This window comes from Manduca sexta, chromosome 14 (genome assembly GCF_014839805.1).
Source record: "Manduca sexta isolate Smith_Timp_Sample1 chromosome 14, JHU_Msex_v1.0, whole genome shotgun sequence".
Classification (NCBI taxonomy): domain Eukaryota; kingdom Metazoa; phylum Arthropoda; class Insecta; order Lepidoptera; family Sphingidae; genus Manduca; species Manduca sexta.
The window spans coordinates 11,845,900-11,867,415 of record NC_051128.1 but is presented as its reverse complement, the minus strand read 5'-3'; the positions used below and the strand labels follow the sequence as shown (position 1 = coordinate 11,867,415).

General features: G+C 34.0%; 3 protein-coding genes across 3 annotated transcripts in view; 2 read left to right on the top strand and 1 right to left on the bottom strand.

Moving 5' to 3' along the window:
- The window catches only part of LOC115446544, a 72,240-nt gene extending 69,456 nt beyond the window's left edge, over positions 1-2,784 (top strand). The window contains exon 7 of the mRNA XM_030173225.2: positions 809-2,784. Coding sequence (XP_030029085.1) covers positions 809-966 — 158 coding nt within the window. The 3' untranslated portion in view covers positions 967-2,784. The remainder of the gene's footprint in view (positions 1-808) is intronic.
- Positions 2,785-10,038: 7,254 nt separating this feature from the next.
- Positions 10,039-12,507, bottom strand: LOC115446550. Its single transcript, XM_030173244.1, has 4 exons — positions 12,216-12,507; positions 10,898-10,986; positions 10,184-10,364; positions 10,039-10,077 (listed from the first exon to the last, which is right to left on the bottom strand). Exons 1-4 carry the CDS (start codon positions 12,465-12,467, stop codon positions 10,039-10,041), a joined length of 561 nt encoding a protein of 186 aa, XP_030029104.1. The 5' UTR covers positions 12,468-12,507.
- A 5,578-nt stretch (positions 12,508-18,085) lies between these two features.
- The window catches only part of LOC115446543 (6-phosphofructo-2-kinase/fructose-2,6-bisphosphatase), a 40,713-nt gene continuing 37,282 nt past the window's right edge, over positions 18,086-21,516 (top strand). Inside the window, exon 1 of the mRNA XM_030173223.2 lies at positions 18,086-18,448. Coding sequence (XP_030029083.1) covers positions 18,277-18,448 — 172 coding nt within the window. The 5' untranslated portion in view covers positions 18,086-18,276. The remainder of the gene's footprint in view (positions 18,449-21,516) is intronic.

Below are 21,516 nucleotides of genomic sequence, written 5' to 3'. Positions count from 1 at the left end.
GAGAGGAACGAAGCGATCGTGCGGCTATTAGCTGTCTCTTTATAGAATTGTGATAGTCGACGTCACAGGCTTGCATTGGCAGATCTATCCTAATCGTCACCTAAAAGAAAAGAGACAGGTAATAGCCGCGCAGTTATTATTTTGTCAGATCATTCTCTGTGGCTGTGGTTTCACACGGGTTTGTGAATAGACATGTTTATTCATAGGATATTAGATTTATTGTTAAGCTTCATATTTAATTTCAATTAGCATATAGATATATCTTAGCCAAAGTTTTCGAGTCGATTCGCTTGGCATAGCAGTCGAGTGCAATTATTATCGAGGTGCGAAGATGGATCCCATACTTTTTAATAACAATCTGTATGGTACTCGTCTGAACGGCAATATAATGAGTGATTTGCCGATAGTGTAGTCAATATATAGAAACTCGCTTTTAGATAATTATGCCTTTTTGTTTTTTTATTTCAAAGCCAAAGGAAGACAATTATGCATCCATGCATCCTAGTATGTCAATAATCGATACTTATATCTTAAAAATTTACCGAATATAAAAGCGAGTTTCCTAACTTTCGATCTTTCCGCATGACTTTTGCATAATATCTTTCAAGTTTTATACAGCGCAGTAAATGCTAATTTTTATTCATTCGAATTTTTTTCTTCTTTCCCCTCTATCGCACTCGCTTGGAACGCACGCTTGGACTGCGGGGCTGCACACTAACAAACACACATACACACGGTGACGGTATGTATACTAACATAAATTCTAACCTAACCTAACCCAACCCGATGCTACCACCTCGCCAAACAGATTACGGCGAGGAGCAAGACGTAATAGAACTAGTGCCTAACATTATCCTGAACCCTGGCTTCATGGAGATGGACCCGATCAGGCCCCGCGAGACCTTCGCCGCCTCCATCATCAAGTCGACGGAATGCCCTGGGCCAGGAAAGCCGAGAAGAGTCTGATTCTCGTCCATACTTAACCTTAGAATATTCTATCGAACCGATTCAGGCCTCTTGTCATGATTATAAAAAAAATGATGGACGTTTGACAAAAAAAAAAACAGGTCAATATGTGACATTCAATTTTAAAATTTGCCGTCGCGTTCTATAATTATATAGCTTAAATTGACAAGTCATTCGATGACAATCGCTGTCAGAATTGCTGTCAAATTTCGTTATGACGTCATAAATCGTACGCTGGTTGAAATCTTATGAATTTTCGCTGTCAATATCATAAAAGTTTCCAATTTTGTGCAAGCAATTGGCGCAAGGGTAATGAAGGACATATCAAAACCGCTACGTTAGTTCAAGTTTATTGTAAAAATGAATCGGAATGATAGAATATTGTAATGGTTGTTAGCAATTTGCGCTCGATTTTACAACGCGTAAGTTTTTGTGTTCGAATTATTTTCTCGAAATTTAACTATAATTGTGATGGATTTTACAAAGACTACTATATTTGACGGGGAGTAGTGACAGCTGTCAAATTGTGGAAGAGTCGAGGGTTTTGAGAAAATAATTTGACTTTATAATAAGCTTAAAACTAATCATTGAGAGAGATGATTTCTAGTTTTGTAAAAGTTTCGTGATTTAATATTAGTGCGGGGATGCCATCTCAATAAAAAAAAATACAAGTAGTTTCAGCTACGTGTTTTACATTATTTTTATTCGTATAAGAACTGATGCTTGCATTTACTTTTGATATATTTACACTGTTGCGTAAGTCTGACACGGACGCTTTATTTCTATCTACTGGCAACCCCGATGCATAAGTACATTTTTAGGGAGAATATTGCTTACCGTTCAAAATAAATTGTTAAATGTTGCTAGCTGAGTGTAGTAGTAGTGATATTTTAAATTTAAAACTTTTTTGCAACATTAGATGTATTTTTGTAACGAGATCTCAAATAATTAAGGTGAAGTTTGAATGAGAATGCATACGTTTCTTTAATATTATGTTTATTATTGTGATTTTTATCTGTGATTTATGTTTTCCACATTGGTTTAAAAAATAAGATACTTGTATAATGTATATATTTTAATAGGATATGTATTGTTTGGACTGGTGCGAGAATTCGATTTAGTTTTGTATTGCGTAAGGCTTACGTCACGCACGACGCGCGAGCGGGTCGGACGCTCGGTCTGTAACTAGCCTAAGATGATCACTGCTTATAATACAGTATATTGGTGTTAATAAAATGACAATACGGTAGTGAAACTCGTGTTATCAATGTTATGTAGGTATATAGCGTCCACATTACACTTGAAGGCAATGATGCGTTTATGTATAAAATATATTTCATCGATATACACGTTACTAATAACTTACTGTTTTAGAAAAATAAACGTTGAGTTTGTGGATGACCTTTTACGGCTCTGAGATTTATAATAAGTTAACTAAAAATAAATGTATTTTAAATGTTTATAAATATCAGTAAAGGTAAGTTCGAGTCTTTTTATCGGCTAATATCAGAATTTCTGACTATGAGACGTTTCTGTGATGTGTCCTTGCCTATTAGATATCCAGAGCCGTAAAAAATGGTTTATTTGTAGGGCCGCCATCTTGCCGATTGTGACTGTTAGGTACCTTGCTTTCACAATATTCCAACACTCCAACTGCTTTCAATGGCATGCCAAAATGGTGCTAGTATGCGATTCCTTAAAAGTTATATTTGAAGTTCTCATTCTCTTTAGAGTTTGGATGTTATTCGTTTAAGGTGGTAGCTCAAGGTCCATTTTCATACATTTTGTTTCGGCTTTAATCTGGGTAACTAAACAAGTATTGGCAAGTAAAGAATTTAAATTCACGTCTAGTTAGTGATTAGTTCTCGCAGTTGAAGAAAAACGTAAAAATAATTAATAATCATGGATATTTCGGCCTTTAAAATTTCGTCATATTAAATTTTAAAGGCCGAAATATCCATGATTATTAATTATTTTTACGTTTTTCTTTCAACTGCGAGAACTAATCACTAACTAGACGTGAATTTAAATTCTTTACTTGCCAATACTTGTTTAGTTACCCAGATTAAAGCCGAAACAAAATGTATGAAAATGGACCTTGAGCTACCACCTTAAATTAAGTCTCGGTTGGAAGGTTGGAAAATTATGTGCAGTATAAAACCACGTCATTATAGCCTTAAATCTTGTCAAATTCATATCTTCATGAAACATCAAATGTCTCTTATACGAAAACTTATCACAATTAATATTAGGAATAACCATATCCTAGCTAATTCTTGTGTGGGAAATCTATGAATTTATAAGTAATTATCGCTGAATACATGCCTCAAACTTCTACTTTCTGCAAGATTTTAGTCTATAATGGACGGGATTTATTCATTCTGGTGAAAGTCTTGAACATGTAATGAAGAAATGCCATGTAATATATGAAAGTATTTAACGTTGTTGCATAAGTGTAGAGCGGTTTATTTTTGTACAAATTGCGTACACATATCACGAAGCCTTAGATATAACAGATTGTATATTGTAATACATTGTAAAACTTCCCCTCTCTTTGTTTCTAGAAATTTCCTCTTCAAATGTTGAATTTGTTCAGTTTTCTTTTGGTCATATCACATGAAGTACGTTTTTCAGCAACTTCAAAAATTGAGTAAAGACAAATGTGACTTCGGAAATTTGTTGTAATTTCCAAGACGTATAATTTTAAAAAAATATATAATTCATAAGTCATATTATGATTTTACTGAAGTATTTCTAAACATTGCGTACAATAAATAAAATTTAATTTTGATAGTTGATTTAATATTAAATTTATAAGTTTAATTTTCAGACGAAAAATATAAAAATTATTGATGACTTTTTTTAAATACTGATGTTTAGCATACCGTATGTCATAAGAAAACTGAATATTCTTTCTTTTTCCTAATCTTTCTTATAAGTACAATACTTTTATTCCTGTTTAGATGTGCCCAACTAATGATTCGCATTACTAATCTGATAATTAATATAAACATTTAATAATTTGAACCTTATAGCACTTTTTAAATGTCCATAAAAGTAAAATGTTCTTAAATTGCTTTAAAAAGCATCTTAAATTTCATAAAGTGGTATGCGTCATATTCACAACTGTACACCTGAATTTTGTCATATTTACTTTAGTAAATTTTCAAGTATTTTATGTTTGTTTGTGCATTAAACATATGTTGGGTGTATCTAAACATTGCTAATTCATTTCTACTCTTGGACGGCCTCATTGCCTTTCTGTGTGTTCACTACCAGTGTATATAGCTCCTCTCTTAAATATATCTTCACCCACTATTATATGCGATGGTATTGGCGTTATTTGAATTGAATATATGCTGTTTCCATGAAAGAGAATACCTTCTTCCACATCTTCTATTGTTGTTAAAAATTACCAAGTTATTCTGCTATCGAAAATCTATATCGTCACATTGTAGGCATAAGCTAAGTTGTGCAACTGGCGAGACTTAAAAATAAAGTTAGTGGGCAACCCTATGCTGTCTATATTATTTCACAACACTGTTCATTGTCTATGGGGAGAGCATTTCGCCTAGTGACATCATATTTCATAGATAATTAAAATGTACTAAGTTTAAAGTGTCAACTGACGCCAATCTCATCGCCGTATGTCTTCACATGAACGTCATTCCTACGCTGCGTTGTGCTTTTTCTTAAGTAAATGTATATATAGTATGTCGGTACGTATTATGTTCGCCGTATAGTGTATGCTATGTCAATTATATATACATATGTGCATGTCTTGTGGTGTGTCCGCACTGTTGCAAATTACAGTCGCTTTGTACGACGAGAATTCAATCATATAATTTGGAAAGTTTTAAAATATAAATGTGCATTAAATAATGAAATATGTGGTATTTACTTCTGATTTAATACGTAACAGAAAATAATGCGATTAATTTAATGAAAAATAAATTCCAATATTATTGTAGCGAGGCCGGGTGCGTGGAGGCATATCTTTATCTCCCTCGCACGCCTTCATCGCAATGTCGATGACGTAATAGCATGTGATGTTATTTCTTTGTCGTTAAACATGTGCAAGTCTACCGGATTTCAAAAGATTATTTATTTGTCATTAAACGCATTTTTATGTTATCAATTTTGACATAATTTTGGAAATATTAATCAAAATTAGTACAAATCTATCAAAACATATCTCTGTCCCGTCGTGCAAAGCGGTCTCAATATATGTGTGTATTTGCACTTAATTAATAATTCTATATGAAATAATTGAAATTATTTTTGTATAAGCATTGTATTATATCGGTAATTCCCTTGTATAATTACGCTTATTTCACATTCACTTCCAGCAATAACTAATAATTAATTATATATTATAATAATTTAAGGGCTTTATAAGTTGACTTGTCATACTAATATATCCAAATCAAATATTGTTAATATTGTGTGCCATATTTTGTTGTATTTCAAATGAACGTCCATTGTCTTGTAGTGTATAAAGTCAAACCACATTAAACCCACATGAGGCCTTATTCTCTTTGAAACTCGTAACACGACCGTGTTACGTTATCTTCGTGAAATTTGCGTGGAATGGTGTTCAGTGTCCCAATTTCCACCGTCTAAAACCCGACGCGGTGCGTTACGTGCTTCTTGCGAGCTGTCATATATAGTTTTGCATAGAGAATAAGGCCAAAGAACACGTCAAGTAATCAAATCCCACATAATATAAGTGATATGATGTCGCAGCTAATTTCTAACAACACACAAAAATTTGCGAAACACACAGTTAGTCTCGACTCAGAACTTTGTCCACTGTCTCCAAGAAGCTATCTATAGACATGGGTTTTTGTATGGCAGGTTGACTTATAAATATTTCAACTTTCTTCTCATATTCTATTTCTAAATTGTATTTATATTTTCCATCTTATATTCCAAAGGCACGCCTTAACCCCGTTTGCATTGGTATTAAAAGCTGATTCGTCTCGTATTTGCCGTCCGTTGACGCATTTTTGATGCTTTTCTTTAATAATTACATTTTAATTATAATTTGGATCGCTGCCCCATACGTATTGAAGATATTAATGCAAAAATTGTATCAATTTACTTGATATTTTTTTGTAGAGAGTATAATAATGATAATCTCTATAAAATAACATGAAATCTATATTTAACTAAACTCTCACTCAATTTTATTGGGGTACAATGTACCTCATAAAGAATATTCCATAAGGTTATAATTTGCGAATTATATATTCAGCTGATCAAACTTAATAACTTTGTCATTACGCGTAACCTTATCAAATAAAAAATCTTTATCATGCTAATAACACTCTAATGTCCCTTTTCTTATAGCACTACATTCACCTAACACCCTTTAAACTTTTCTACTAACAAAAGACCCCTAAAAGGATATGTCTACGAATACAGAGAGAAATTAATATATTGTCAAGCTAATGTATAGAATTATTGCTTGTAGAGATAATATTGTATTCGGCTGTGTTTGCACATGGTATTGCAAAAAGGGGCGAATTTCGATCCCTATTTGTAGTTTAGCTGTTGTAGCAGGGGATGTAGCAATTTTTTAATTTAACTGAAAGGGCTATTCATTGAATACAGTGTAGAGAAGGGTCACGACTAGGGGTGGAGATAAATTCATCCCCAACAACGGTAAAATTACGGAGTTTATGATGAAATAATTTTAATATTTCTGCAAGAATGGTGTTTGCACAAGATAATATGTTGTATGGACAGTATTGATAGGAAGCCAATGTGCCGTAAAAATCTGTGAAATAATTTGGGTGGATTACGTTATGAAGATTAGAGTGTACTTCACACGATTTTTCGCGTTAATTAAAGAATATTTCAGTGAATAAAAAGTTATAATAACATGGTTTATTCGTAATTATAAAAAGATTTTTAAATAAGAAAAGTTCTTGCGGTAACTTAATTATAATTTTAAGCATCCACTGCTACAAAAGTTTTAACTTTAAGGAAAGAGAATTAGCATATATAGCATTCTAAGTGGAATGTTAAGTACGTAATTTGGGGTAAAATTATTCCATTGACGTTTAGTGAAGTCAAGTTTTTACATGCGTCGTGTTTATTGATAATCTATTGTGAGTTTGTGACGCTTTGTACGAATATATGTAATATGTATGTTTTCAGTAAAGCCCAATTTTTTATATCTTCAGTTTTATATCTACTAACTGCTAACATGTTTAGAATCCAATTTGTAAATTGTTTCAGTCCTTTCACTATATAAATTCTAAAACCTGCAGATGTGTGACAAATATTTTGATAGTAATGAAATTCATTTATCAAGTACACAGCTAAACTGTTATTTTTTTCAGTCAAATATTAAGGTCCATGTTCGTACGTAATAGATGGTCAATAAACACGGAAGCTAGTTTAGTATAGAATGTTCTAGTTAAGGGTTGTATTAGCTTAGTGGTTGAACGCTAGCGTAGTTCCGGAGATTGTGATTCGAAGCGAAGACTGGTGGCGGTGGCGCGTGGATTTATAAGGTATTGCACGTTGATGTACAAACACACAAGACATACTTAAATACATTTATGTAACCGCTTGTTACTCATAATTATTGTGAAATTTGAAATAAGAGTTACGATTTTTTATACTGGCATAAATAATATATTGAGCGTTTCATTTGTGAGACGTTTTCAGACTCGCTGCATCCAAACCTAAAACAACATTTATCTTGCTTATAAACTTTATGAATTGTTATGGTTTAAAAATATCTTTTAAGATAGGCAGTACACTTGAATCTGGAATCTTTTCTACCTCTGGCCGAATGTTTTGTATTTTTGTACATCAATGGTATTTGTATGTTTATATTGACGCTTGTCTATGGCTGTTGGTGATGGGTTTTTAACATTATTTTTATAGTAATCACGATGTTGTGACAGTAATTCTTGTATTCGTAAAGTCACTGCCAATTTATGCTATTCTTTGCAATCTCAAGCGAAAGCATCTACCACTGTTACTTTATACTTACATTTTTGCTGCGACAGAGTTTCTGACTGTGGATAACGAAGCTCAAAGACCTCCTAATTTCCCTCGGCTTGCTATAAAAATGTTTTTGGTCCTTCGAACCAGATAACATCACTTGCGTTTATTTTTATTACTTACGTAACCATATTGTTCAATTACAATAATCGTTCAAAAATCTTTTCATGAGTTATTTAGTTTGTATGAGATAAATGATACCAACAGTATAAAACAAAAATATTTTTATTACCATTCTCTTTGAGTTATAATGCGTTGAAATGATTATAAAACACTTCCATAACTATGAACGCTTTGTTTATTTAATTAATAATATCTACGTTTATTACGTTTAATGAGATGTTCGTACGATATGCGAATAAGTTTTATAATGTTGTTAATAATAAAACTATTATGAAAACACTCACGTTATTCTGTCTTTTTATGTATTTTACGTAATTACATTTAAAATAAAAGAGAATTACTACGCTGATATAAAAACCAAGAATGCAGTGCATTTATAATTACATTGATTAATGGCTAGTGGATTATAATTTTATATAAAAAATCAACTTATAAATGGTTTACGGAATCTTCTCGAATTATGTTCCATGTTTCTTTGCCTCCGTGATATATCAGTCTTACTTTATATTAAAGTAATGTTTTAGAATAAGATCGCCTTTTTATGAATGAAGCACGTCCAATGTAGGGCAGCGAACTATTTTTTATTTTGCTATTATAGTATATCTAATGTTAAGTGTATTGTGTTACCAAAAGGTTATTATTTCACATTTATTGGCGATATTTTTATATTATAAGTAAATTAAGAGTAAGACTCGACATGCCGGGAAGACGAAATTGTTAATGTATCTCATATTTATGCTTTAAATGGACATAATTGTTTCGTCTTTCTGGCGCGGTCGACAAGTACAATATATCTGTTGATGGTGTATAGAGTAAAGCTTTTGTCCTGTCCGCCGTCTACAATAGATAGTAAAGCCTCTAGAAAAAATCACTTTACACGCGCATTCATTGTTCGGCGCAAACTTCTAAAAATGTACAACTTTATGGTGAGTAAAATATATAAGTTTCTTCAAGTGTCAATGTTTTATATGTTGAAAATATCAACAATGATACTCGGAACGCGATGGAACAAATTAAAAATAAGAAGTTTGCGTCAAACATTACTTCACGAATTCCAACGTAAATTATTTGAACACTTCTATGTATGAGTTATTGTTTGTATGCTCATGATAAAAAATATGCGAGTCACAAGACGTCACTAAACTATTTTTATTGAGAATGTTAAAGGAATTTCCGAGTATTGCTAATATTTTTCTATCTTATTGATTATGGAGTTCGGTGATATCTTGTGATTCAACTGTTTGCATCGCGACAGACTGATAACATTAAGTGATTGATTCCAAATAACGGTTTTTACATTATCTGCGGTTGACATTTTTAATTTAAGAATCTCATTCCAAATATGAAGGTGCAATATAATTTTGTGAATTGTTTAAATTTATATATTTTTTTGTAAAACAAAAACATTGCTGGTGAAATAGGTCCGAGTAAAAGTTTTGAATCAGTTTTCGGACAATTGTTTCGCCGGCTTTTTATGATTTGTTTAAGTTTTAAAATTGTAAGCCTGTTGTGGGTACAATAAGTCATTGTTGTGATGTTGGAAATCATTCCCATTAAAACACATTTTACACATAATATATATTTTATTTAAATCCTACTATATCTGTTTATAAGCGATAAAGAGAAAGCAAAACCAACAACGGGATGTTTAGAACATCTACAGTGGAATCTTAACACGAGAAGATGTAATTGTTCACAGTAAATTCAATTATAAAAAGCAATTTTAGAAACTTACAAGAATTGACTTTTGCATTATATAACATTGAACTATATGGAAAATGCATTTAATAAGAGTTCTAGGTACACTATATTACAAACATACCAAATACCATGTGTATTGTGTCTTGTAGAACTGAGGCAAAGTGCGCGTCATAAGATCTAAAATCAAAAGCGTTTTTCCTCTCCAGAACCAAACATCGGGATGATTTAGGTCGTCGTTACACTATCTAAATCGGAGTCCAATGTCTGTAACAAATAGAATACTGTTGTTAATTATCAAAATAATTATGAAAGATGTTTAAAACGTTCTGGAAAAATATTGTCCTTTGGGAATAAACTCTCTAAAACCCGCCTTTAAGTCCATGGTCTGCAGCGCATCTTCCAACGCAAGCAGCCCAGGGTCATCAGGCGTGAACACGCGGCACTCCTCTTCAAAGAACCGCTCCATCTTTAGCTTCAGCTCGTCGTTGTAAAGCCGCAGACGCTCCTGCGTGCACGCTTCTTCCATCACGTCGGATGTTGATGTTTCGAAACTAACAAAAAAATATTGGCGATGGAAATTATTACAATAAGGTCATAATTATCGTTTAATCCAGTGAAGCAATCATAATTTAATACACTGGCAAGCGCAGAGTCGGACGTCCACCCACGAGGTGGACTGATGACCTCATAAAATTCGCAGGAGGTCGCTGGGTGCGGTCCGCTTACAATAGGTCTATCTGGAAATCTTTGGGGGAGGGCCATGTTCAACAGTGGATATCCTGCGGCTGATGTAATGATGAATCGAGTGAAATATTTGGTAATAAATAATGACCAAAGCGTGTCAAACTAAATGTTCAACGGATTACTCGATTTATGTATCGAAACTGGATCTTTACTCGGAGTAGTGGCTTACAGTAATATCAAATAAAATTCATAATAGATATTATAATAGCCGCCAAACATCTTGAGCACGCCACCGCGTTGTAGGGGACTTTAGTTTAGCTACATTTACGTACAAAAGTAATACTCTATCTCGCAGTTGTGTGTGCTCAAGTTGTTTGTCGCTATATTATATAATAAATACCTATTAAGAGAAGCGAGGTACTCTGACGGAAAGGCGTCCAGTGCAGCCCTCATTTGATCCCAAGGGTCACTCAAACTTCTACTCTTCAGCTGTGGAGGTAAAAGATTACCATCATATGTAAGTACATATCAACAGGACAGAATTTAAATTAGTACTCATTGCGATTAACTACATTATGGTAAGGGGTAGATCGAATATAGCACTTAAGCATAACCAAAACAAATTTTGTTTCCATTCGAACTCAATCATGTGGTCTATTTGATTCTAGTAGGTACTTCAAAATCTCTATACTGAACATTACGGTGAGTATGACTCATCTCGAGTACTATGACCTAAAATAGACGTGTGATTTGCCCCTTAATAGTCGCTAAAACTATGACGGCCTGTCTGTATTCTTAAATATAATTTCACGAAAAGTAAATAGATAATTTATTCTTTAGCTAGGTAACTGCAATTCAAAGGTTCGTCCTTGATTCAGAATTGCACACTTCCAGCGGCGTTACGTGGGCTACCACACGTTATCAGTCCACAATCAAGCAACAAAAAAGTGAACGTGAGCGGGTCCATGTGCGATGTGCTTTCTAACGAACCGCTTTAAACCCACTCAAATAAATGACGATATAGACTTCTTTGAATTAAAGAGATCGTGAACCAACACACGTATACATTTGAAAAGACTTCCGTTATTCTATTTGTCTTTTATTATATTCTAAATATAAAATAAACTTCCGGCGGCTTATCTATGAAGTATTATAATAGCCCGTTCCCCTCAACCCATTAGTGCGATTACGCCATTTTCCCCACGAAAAAAGGTCTGAAATGACGAAAATCATTTGACACACAAAAATAACTCCTAAAAATGGAATTAACAAAACTTCTTCAAAAGAGCTAGTTGTAGTTAGATCGAAAGTATATCGTGGTCCAAAGATATAAGACTTGGGTTTTCATGTAGGGTCTTCAATTATTATAAATGGAACTTATTTCGTTTACTGACCACTTTGAGAATCAATTGTTTTCTAACATCCCCCGAAATTACTTTATTTAAATATACCTAGTGTGTCATATGTCATAGAGTCGTATGTATTTCTAAGTTAAAACTTAAATCCTTACTAATATAAATTCGAAAATGTATGCATTTTTTACGCATTCACGGCTAAACTACCGAATGGATTTAGTTGCAATTTAATATGAAGATAGTTTGGACATGTAGTAGGTCCCCCTGAAAGCCACCAATGCCCACACTGGGGCATTACCACCTGCTTTGACTGTTTTAGCCCCTCGACACCGTTGATTATACAACTCACAACTCGGAACTCACCCGCCTATACCTCCCGTAATCGATCTCGGAGTCTGTCATAGCCCTGGACAAGGGCAGACTCGAGTCTGTACTGTAGGTCTTAACCTCGTACTCCTCACTCCCGGTGAGGACACTGTCACTCCTAGTGCTGAGGATTTCGTCACGATCCGTCCATAAGTACGGAGATAATGTTACCTCCGGAATTTCCAACTCATTCACCATGTCTGAACGGTTCTTTGGTATCGAATTTAAAAATGTTTCGAACATTTCCATTTCTTTATTTTAGTACCTGAATATAATTGCTGGCGGTAAAAATCAATCCAATATTTTGAGGAATGAACGGCGTAATTTGAGACGATTTGGGTTTTATGGTTTATAAATATTTTAAAATGGTTTGCTGGCTGATTTGCAGAAAAATGAAAATTCAATTATAAAAACAAAACGAATTAGCATCAAACATTTAAGGACATCTACAATATAAAAACGACAAGTTATTGATCTAAAAGAAGGAGCTTCCGTAAAACTATAACATGATAAATAAAAATATCGCACAAAACGTTTTAAAAAATAAATTAATTTTAACAAATCCAAATCCAATGCATACGTAAAACATTATTACCGTTATGTATAGTTATTAAAAAACAATCAAGCCGATTCTTTTTTTAAATATTTTGCCATTAAAAACCACAGACAAAAAACGTAACCGGCTGCAAGATAACGCGGGAGAGGTCACGTACCGCGGACTGGTCGATGTCACATTCTATTAGCCTAACCCGAACGAAACAGCTACCTTAGCCTGTTTACAGTGTTTAGTCAATACATGATAGCAACCGCTATTTTAGCAAATACATAATTTTATGATTTATGATCCTCAGGGTTTTATTGGACTCTAATATTATTCACTCAGGATAGTCTGTAACAGAATGACGTAGTATCAATTATATGCGTAATTAAGGTTTGATTTTCCAATCATTAGATAAAATTTATTCCTAGGATTAAGTACATACTTACAACATAAATGAATTAAAAATGTCAACTATATGGTCAATTTGTCTCTCTTTTATATTCAGTCGATTTATGTAACGGATTAATATGATGTTAATTCTCTTATTTTTGGAGATGCAATCATAGGAATAATAAAATAAAAATAATTTTCATTATGTAGATACTAATTATGTATTTACATTAATTCAGTACCCATAAAAATTAGAATTACACTGACCTATCTATGTACCTTCGGGTATACCATAAACCGAACTGCAAAACATCATCATCAGCCACAGAGTGTCCCATATAATACTTATACCAGGCTTCCACTGCTAAGAGAGGTTTCCCTAAAGATTTACAAATCGTCAGAACTATGTGATACCGCGCACGCCATACAAATTACAATGACAACATGGAAGCAGTCAAAATATTAGTTATAGTACAAAGAAAAAATTATCAAGGTATAGACGAGCGTTATTTACTTATATTTCGCTAACTCTTACACATCGCTTCCGCGTATTAATATCATCGTAGAGATTAAAGTTACAATGTAATGGCAGTTCGCGCAGTATTCTAAACATTGTCTAGTTTGCAGAAACGCACAGGAGTTAATGTGTCCATTGTGTGGGTAAATAGTTAGCATAAACCAAAACAAACATTCCTGCAGCCTAGCATTTCATTTACACCTATCTCATGATTCCTGAGAGGGTTGTGAACTCGTATAGAAATTTAAAATTAATGACTACCTATTTTGCGAACATATGAATAAACTACTCTAAATATAATAACTGTATTAAGTATTGTAGTTTATACCTTAAACTGATTTTGAATAGAGCAACACTAGAGTTTCTTGCCCGTTCTTCTCTGGTGAAAACTGCTTTCTAAACTGGTAGTAGAGTTAATATTTATGGAACCTAAACAATATACAACGTATATGTTTAAATAAATTATATCATTTATTTCATTTAGGGTAATTACATCTGTACTTTCTATCTCTACTTTGCTGTAAGTGGCCTGGAGGAAAGTTGGGAGAGGATAGCTGGGGAAAGGAAAGGAACCCCCTTAGGAAGGGCGGAGGAGAGAAGTCCAGGAAATGTTCGAGAGCCCTCAAAAGCCTCAGTATGAAGTTACATGAACCACGTCGCGGCAAATGTCCTCCCATGCATAGGCGTGCATTCGGTGTGGAAACCAAGCGCACAAGAATTGCCTCAGGGGGGAGGGAAGAATTATTCGCCATATAAGGTAGGTACACGACAAACTCACTAAGGTATTTATTAAAAAACTGTGGAAGTAAAGAACTAACTGTATTTATTGAAAAAACTATGGAAGTAGGCTCGATGAATCATCGATCCATTATACTTATCTCTTCGGTATTAGTGTGATAGTACTTATATAAAATATATGTAAAGTGTAACTAAAAAAAAGAATAACGAAATCAAATCCAGCTGTGATGATTCATGTGTTTATCAAAAGTTCTTATCATACTTAAAAATAAAACATTGCATAGACGCATCTTAAATGACGCAAACAGGCGGTAGAGTCCTGACTCTCGAAGTTGTTTTCAACTGGTTCTTCTGGAGCATGATTTGCTGTGGCATCTCTACATTAGACAGTAAACGAGCCATTACATAGGTAATGGTGGTAAACGGACCATTGAGAATATTCTAGAAGAGTACTCAAGTACATGTATTATAATCAAAGTAAAGATTATTGGTCTTATTCATAATAAAACTATCAGAATTATCGGAAGTTTATCTGGGCGTTATCGGAGGCATGTAAAAAATTGGTATTCATAATGGTTAAATTGCGCTAAAAGTCTCCGATAAAGATGCTTTGATTTATCGAGCCTAACCCCGTCTTTACACCTATGTTAAGCGTTCGATAGCAAAAAATGGCTGACGTCGGTCAGCTGTTTCGTGTTTGACGCTTGTTGCCAAAGTCAGTTTGTACTTAGAAGTAAACAACATTTCGATCATTTTCGTTTCAAGAAATAATTTTATTTAGTTACGTATTAAAAATGCAAGCTAGGCTGCTTTAGGTAGAAAAATGTGTCGTCCGAAATTAGATCCATTTTCTCTGGATAATGATGAATTCCGTAAACGGTATTATTTTTCCCAACATACGGCTGCATTTATAAGTGACTGATAGTCCGCGAAGAGTTGCAGCTTCACCGTATAAGTTGTGGCAGATCATCAGAATTGCAAGTATTAATTAACTGCATTGACATGTTGGGATCGTCATGAGGTAAGTTAATTCTATTCCATATTTATACAGACTTCGGTAAATACGTGTACCTAATGAAGAGCTACTTTTAGATTCGTTTTCTTAATAGATGTAAGATGTTGGACATCTCTATGGATTATCTTAAGCCACTACCAGTGGTATATGTAGCAAAGTGGAGCGTGCGCTCGTATTACATGCTGCAGATTATAATTATACCCCACTTCTTTTCAGAGGAACCCTTGTTAAGGCTGGAATTTCACCATGTAAAGACTTCCCATCTATAATTGGTTGTATTTATTACACCCATATAACATTAAAAAATATGGTTGTGATGCAGCCTAATATTATATAGAAAAGGATATTATTTCCTCAATGTTGTTGTTCAGGTAAGATTTAAAGGTTTGTTGTAGGTGAATTGTGATGCTAATCTTCAGATCAGAGATATTTGATGGCAAAGCAGCACTCATAACTCCCGGATATTGCAACAAGAACTTTGGTGTGTGGAAACAGCATTTTCAATGTCTGTTTCATGGCATATCTTAAATTTGGAAATGTGAAGACTACTATTGTGGCTCTTGCAGTGTTGCACAACATTGCAATTGCTCAAAGAAAGATATATGCCACAGAAGTGTGTCCAATATTGAAGAGGTGTCAGAATCAATTATTATCATCATTGACCCAAAATCTAGACTAAAGTTGTTCACACTGAAAGGTAACTAATTATACAACATAATTAAAGTTAGTCATTGTCATTTGTTTTTATAAAATTTATATTTTTCTTTTATTAATATATCTCAATTTTATTTTTTATTTCACTGAAGCTCATTGTCCATCTGAATAGCATGTAACTCTTTCCTGTCTTGCACTTCTACTGTTGCAATTTATTCTGCAGATGTGGGACAAACCTGAAATTATGCAATGTATAAGCATTCAACATAATTTGAAATAAAAAAAATGTTTATTCAAATATACAACAGTAGTATCCCACAGGATTATAGTATAAAATTTAAATTACTTAATGATGATTTGTTAATACCTCTCTTATATTTCCAGGTGGAGGTGGATTATAGTATACTAATGCATCATATGCATGCCTTAATCTGTGTACTTTACAAATTGTAAATCATATTTGATTATATGTTGACTTGTCATAAGAGCCTTTTATATATATGCCTACATGATAAATAACGGTTTTTATTTATTTTCTTTCTTATTTCAACTAATAAAGACCTCAAAAATATGTTTTACTTATGACCTACCTAAAACAATAATATCCTACATGATTATAGCATAAAATGCATATATAGATATCTCCTTTATATTTTCTATTGGAAGTGGGGTCTGAGGAGGCACAATGAGCATGATCTAAAAATAAAATTGATTTATTCCTTTTATATTTCATTGTGCTGTTTTAACTTTATTATTTGTACTGAATGCCACCACGGTACATAATCACTATTGTATATTATCCAAATATTTTATTTATATGAATATTTTAAGAGTGGCTATCATAGTGCGTATTGTTGCGTAATAGTTGCATTGACATGCGCAATGCAAGAGTAGCAATATTACATTTCAGTTAGCACAGCTCCCTCAAATGAATCTACGACACCTATATGAAATTGTAGTTCGTGTCGACATTCACGTTCAAGAATTCATATTCTTTTAGGGAGGGTTTTGGTTAGGGAGCGGGTTCATACCCGCTCCATAATCAATTTCTTCAACGTAATCTTGTAAAAAAAGCAATAGTTAGTAATGCAGGCATGCATAGCGCAAACGTTCAAATACAGAAAAGAGCTGCACCATCTTTGTCTTTCCCCAACTACTTTTCACTTCTCTACCATTTTATCGCAATTTGCTGCCTGCGTTCTTCCAAGTTTTACAAAGAATTTCGAGAACAACAAATAAATCTTTCTCCTGTATTTATTTTATTTACTTTTTTGACAAACGCCATTGTGACAATGACAGACAATTTTTTTTTATTGTCAGTTTCCAGAGACAAAACTTGGTAGTAATTGGTAGAACTTATTTAAATGATTTTTTACTACGAAATGGCAACATTGTGCACATTTAAAGGCCTTTTTGTTATCGGAGGTTTATGAAACCATTATGAATAAGAAATTTTATCGAAGGCTTGGTAAGCTTATAGGACGTTTTAACTATTTGCGATTTATACCTTCGATAAGGGTTTTATTATGAATAAGACCATTAGTCTACTTTGCTTTTAGGTAGGTATGTATCTATTGTTATATGTTTGTCCTCAGTAAAACAATGAACAGGAACGAAGGCGTTTGAAACAATATTTCAATCTCACTCCCCAGGGAGTGACTGCACGTCATCAGCATCACTCTCACTTCAGTGATTTATCACTCTGCCAAATGTAATAGCGGCCAACTCACCCGCACTCTCCAAATTACTCTACAAATATAATATCTAATAATATGCTCAGATAACTGCTTTGATGTCAAAAACTTGGCAGATGGATAAGTTTACTACGTTCCACCTCTGTCGGATGACACTGGCATCCTCGCGCTGTCCAGCGCCGTGCAGCCGGCAAAGGTCACTGCCGCACGCCTACGTATTAACAAACAATAAACATTACGTGAACTATTGTACATTATGTTGGTTGTTTACGTTGGTCGGTGGCATGATGCCCAAATGCTCTCAGTTTGTCGCTGGAGGTACTCCGGTACGTGCGTCCGTCTGCGCCCCTGCTCGAAACACAATAGTGACAAGCGAATTCCCGTAGTGATATCGGTCGCGGTCGCTTCATTGCGCTGTGCGGACAGCAGCCGGTAGCGGCCAGTCTTGCGCTCGCACTCTCGCAGTGAAACGCGTACGAGCTTCAGTCATGTTTGGATAGCGCGCGCAGATGGACGTCGCGAACATATCGCCGTCGCTGCGGCTGCGCGGCGGCGTCAACAGTCACTGTGACAGTAAAAAACATGAGTTGAACAAGTGCACTAGTGCCATGTCGGAGGAGACGCAGCGCCTGCTGCCGCCCACCACCGAGACCATCATGACCAAGCCGTTCCCCATACGAGGTATTTGATAGTTCACTAAAAATACTACCGAGTGGCGTTGACAGTTGTGCGAGGCGCGTGCGTGCAGCTCGCCGCGCAAATATTATACACGATACACATTATACACAGGCGAGTGCAGAAATCTGCTGCGGATGCGATCGTGTCGCGCAGCTCGGGTTCAAAACCGGATGCTGTTAGTTTATTTGGGATTTTAGACCAGTCGTATGATGAATTGTAGCAGAAATCCCAACGGCATTTGCTTTTGTTAACTTTACAGTTAAATTAATTACGATTAAACCTACATGAACTTTTGGATCATTTATTAGAATGAATAGTGGCGCTAAAAATGGATCAACTGTAATTAATAATTCATCAATCTTCTACGTACAAATTAAATTCCTTGTAAATAATACATAGTTTTCAAAGACCGCTGATTATGCAGTAAAAATGCATATTTAGGCATTTAATTTACTAAATAGTATTCAACAGATACAGAAAAAGACCATACTGAAACACAATTTTTGAAAATTGATATTCTACGTAGCCACGAGTGGTTAGGCAAAGAACTACTTATTAATGCTATTACTAAATTTAATTTATAGGACTCTAAGATATTATAAATAGATAAAAAATAGGTTAAGATTTTTTGACATAAGTTAACGTTTCTTAACCAATAATAATATACCCAATACCCATTACCCACTGTCAAGGTCGACCACCCTGAGTTATGGCGCGCAAAATAAAATAATAACACCATAAAAATAAAAAAAGCCTTGCTAGTCGTTTTTTGTATAAAGACCGCTATTTCTACCCATATATAATATATAACATGAGAATTTAAAAACTATAAGAGTAAATGCACCCTCGTTCGTGCACACACTGAAAGACAACCCTAAACCACGGACCAGCCCTAAACAAACATTTACGCATAACAAACATATTCGTTTACTTTTGTATTACTACCATGCACAATACTTAGATCATTTATTTCTCGCACAATGTATTATAAATATTTTAACTGTTATTAATCGTTGTAAAAATTGTATTTGTTTTGGAGATTAATTCAGCGTTTCCATATTACTTACCAAATGAGTTTACAATATATTAGTAGAAAACGAATTAATCAGTTTAAAATTAGCGTGTATTACTTATAAATAATATGATTCATATATTTGTCACGTTCGTGGTCACGATTTACACGTTTTCGTTTCGTTTTAAAACGATACGTCACAACGTCCTATGTATAACTAACGAATATTTGTTTTATTTTCGTAACAAACAGCCGCCAATGGCAAAAATTACGATCGTGGTCCCTAAGTTACCATATCGAATATGAATATTATAGTTTTAAATATTAGAAGTACTGTAATAAAACACGTAGGGAGGTCAATGTAAAAAATAACAACCGGCTAAAACCAGGTTCCAGAGAATATGTGAACGTTTTGAACACTTGGAAGAAATTTCAGTAAACCAATGATTATTATGTATTTGGAACATGCTTATTCGGAGCAAACTGCTGAGTGACAAATTGTCTCTAAGACCTTGATAAATAAAGTTCATATAGCAGGGGATATCTTCTATTTTGTTCCATCTCCGTTCCTTGTAGGATTTACCAAAACATCATTAGTGAAAAACAATCTTCTATTATAATATAGACCTAAAGAGTAAAACTTACGTCATGTATTCAATTTCTTTGAAGCAGTTTTCAGTTGCCTCACACCGCTTTTAACGAGTGAGCATTAAATCTCTATGTCAATATGCTTTTATACTAATATTCTCTACATCTTAACATAGTATTTACACAAAGTTCACGTTATGTACTGTCTACTTCTTTCTATACTTTATGAAAATTATTTCGACGCTTGCTTTTTTTCCGTAACCCAGCAAGGACGGTGCTTCAACCGAAAAATAATGACAAACACTCTCTCCATCGTCAATCAACACCCACAATTTTAAGAGAATGTTGTATACGTTGCCGGTCTCATTAGGGACTCCCCTAATATATCTTCATATTCATGGGGTGGGCTTTCGATGCCTATAGATAAACTGCATATCAGCCATTTTGGCATGATTTTCACTATATTCAATTCTATGTCCTTCAGAACAAGTGAATGCACTAGTAGCGCCTCTGCTTACTCCTTCGAGGATAAATTACATAATGTATGACTCTAATACCACTATTAATAATGGTTATAATACAAACAGCATCCATACAATTACTTTGTTCTAATTATTAGGTTAGTGTGAATCACATCGCTTTGTTTGCATTCGTTTTGTTCGCAAACACAATATCCTGTCTTATCTGTCACTTGCATTGTATTCCTAGTATTGATTCATTTTAATATTGTTTTCTTTATTATTTTTTATGACTGTAACTAAAGATAAAGATTTATTGTCGGATTAACGTAAGCCGAAACGGAGTAATTATTTTAAATAATTATAATAATGCTTTTTACTCCGCAGCATAAAACAATTATACTGTGTCAATCATCAGGGTATTAAAGAAATATTTTCATCTTATTTATTTATTTTATTTTATTATATTTGGGTAGCTCACAGCTATCAAAAACAAACAAATATAGGACGAAATGAATACAATAGATAAGTAAATTACGAGCCACCCAGATAGTTTACAGCACATAGAACTCAAGTCATATATTTACTGCTCAACATTTGCTCTCAAGCATCTTGTCCACGGCACCATAGGTGAAACCTTAACTAGATAAATAAATTATTAGAGTAAATATTTATCCTATAAGAAATTTACTTATCCAATCGCTATCAGCTCTACATACCCATTTCTTCTTTTCCATTCTATAACTAAATAATATCGTGAAAACAAAAAAGCAACGATAAAAGCATTTTCAATTGAATAAGAATCTTCAAGGTAGCCTCAAAGTGGATTACACCATTCAATTAGATTCAAACGTTCAATCTGTCACTCGGTCTCAGCGGTATCTCTTTACAATAATTCGCTCCACTGGCGTCGCCTATAAAATTACATTTTATCTTCTCTGCAGAGAATACATTACATGGATGACGCGCGAATGAAACATAAAATGTAATACAAATTGAGCGGTTCAGTCTCG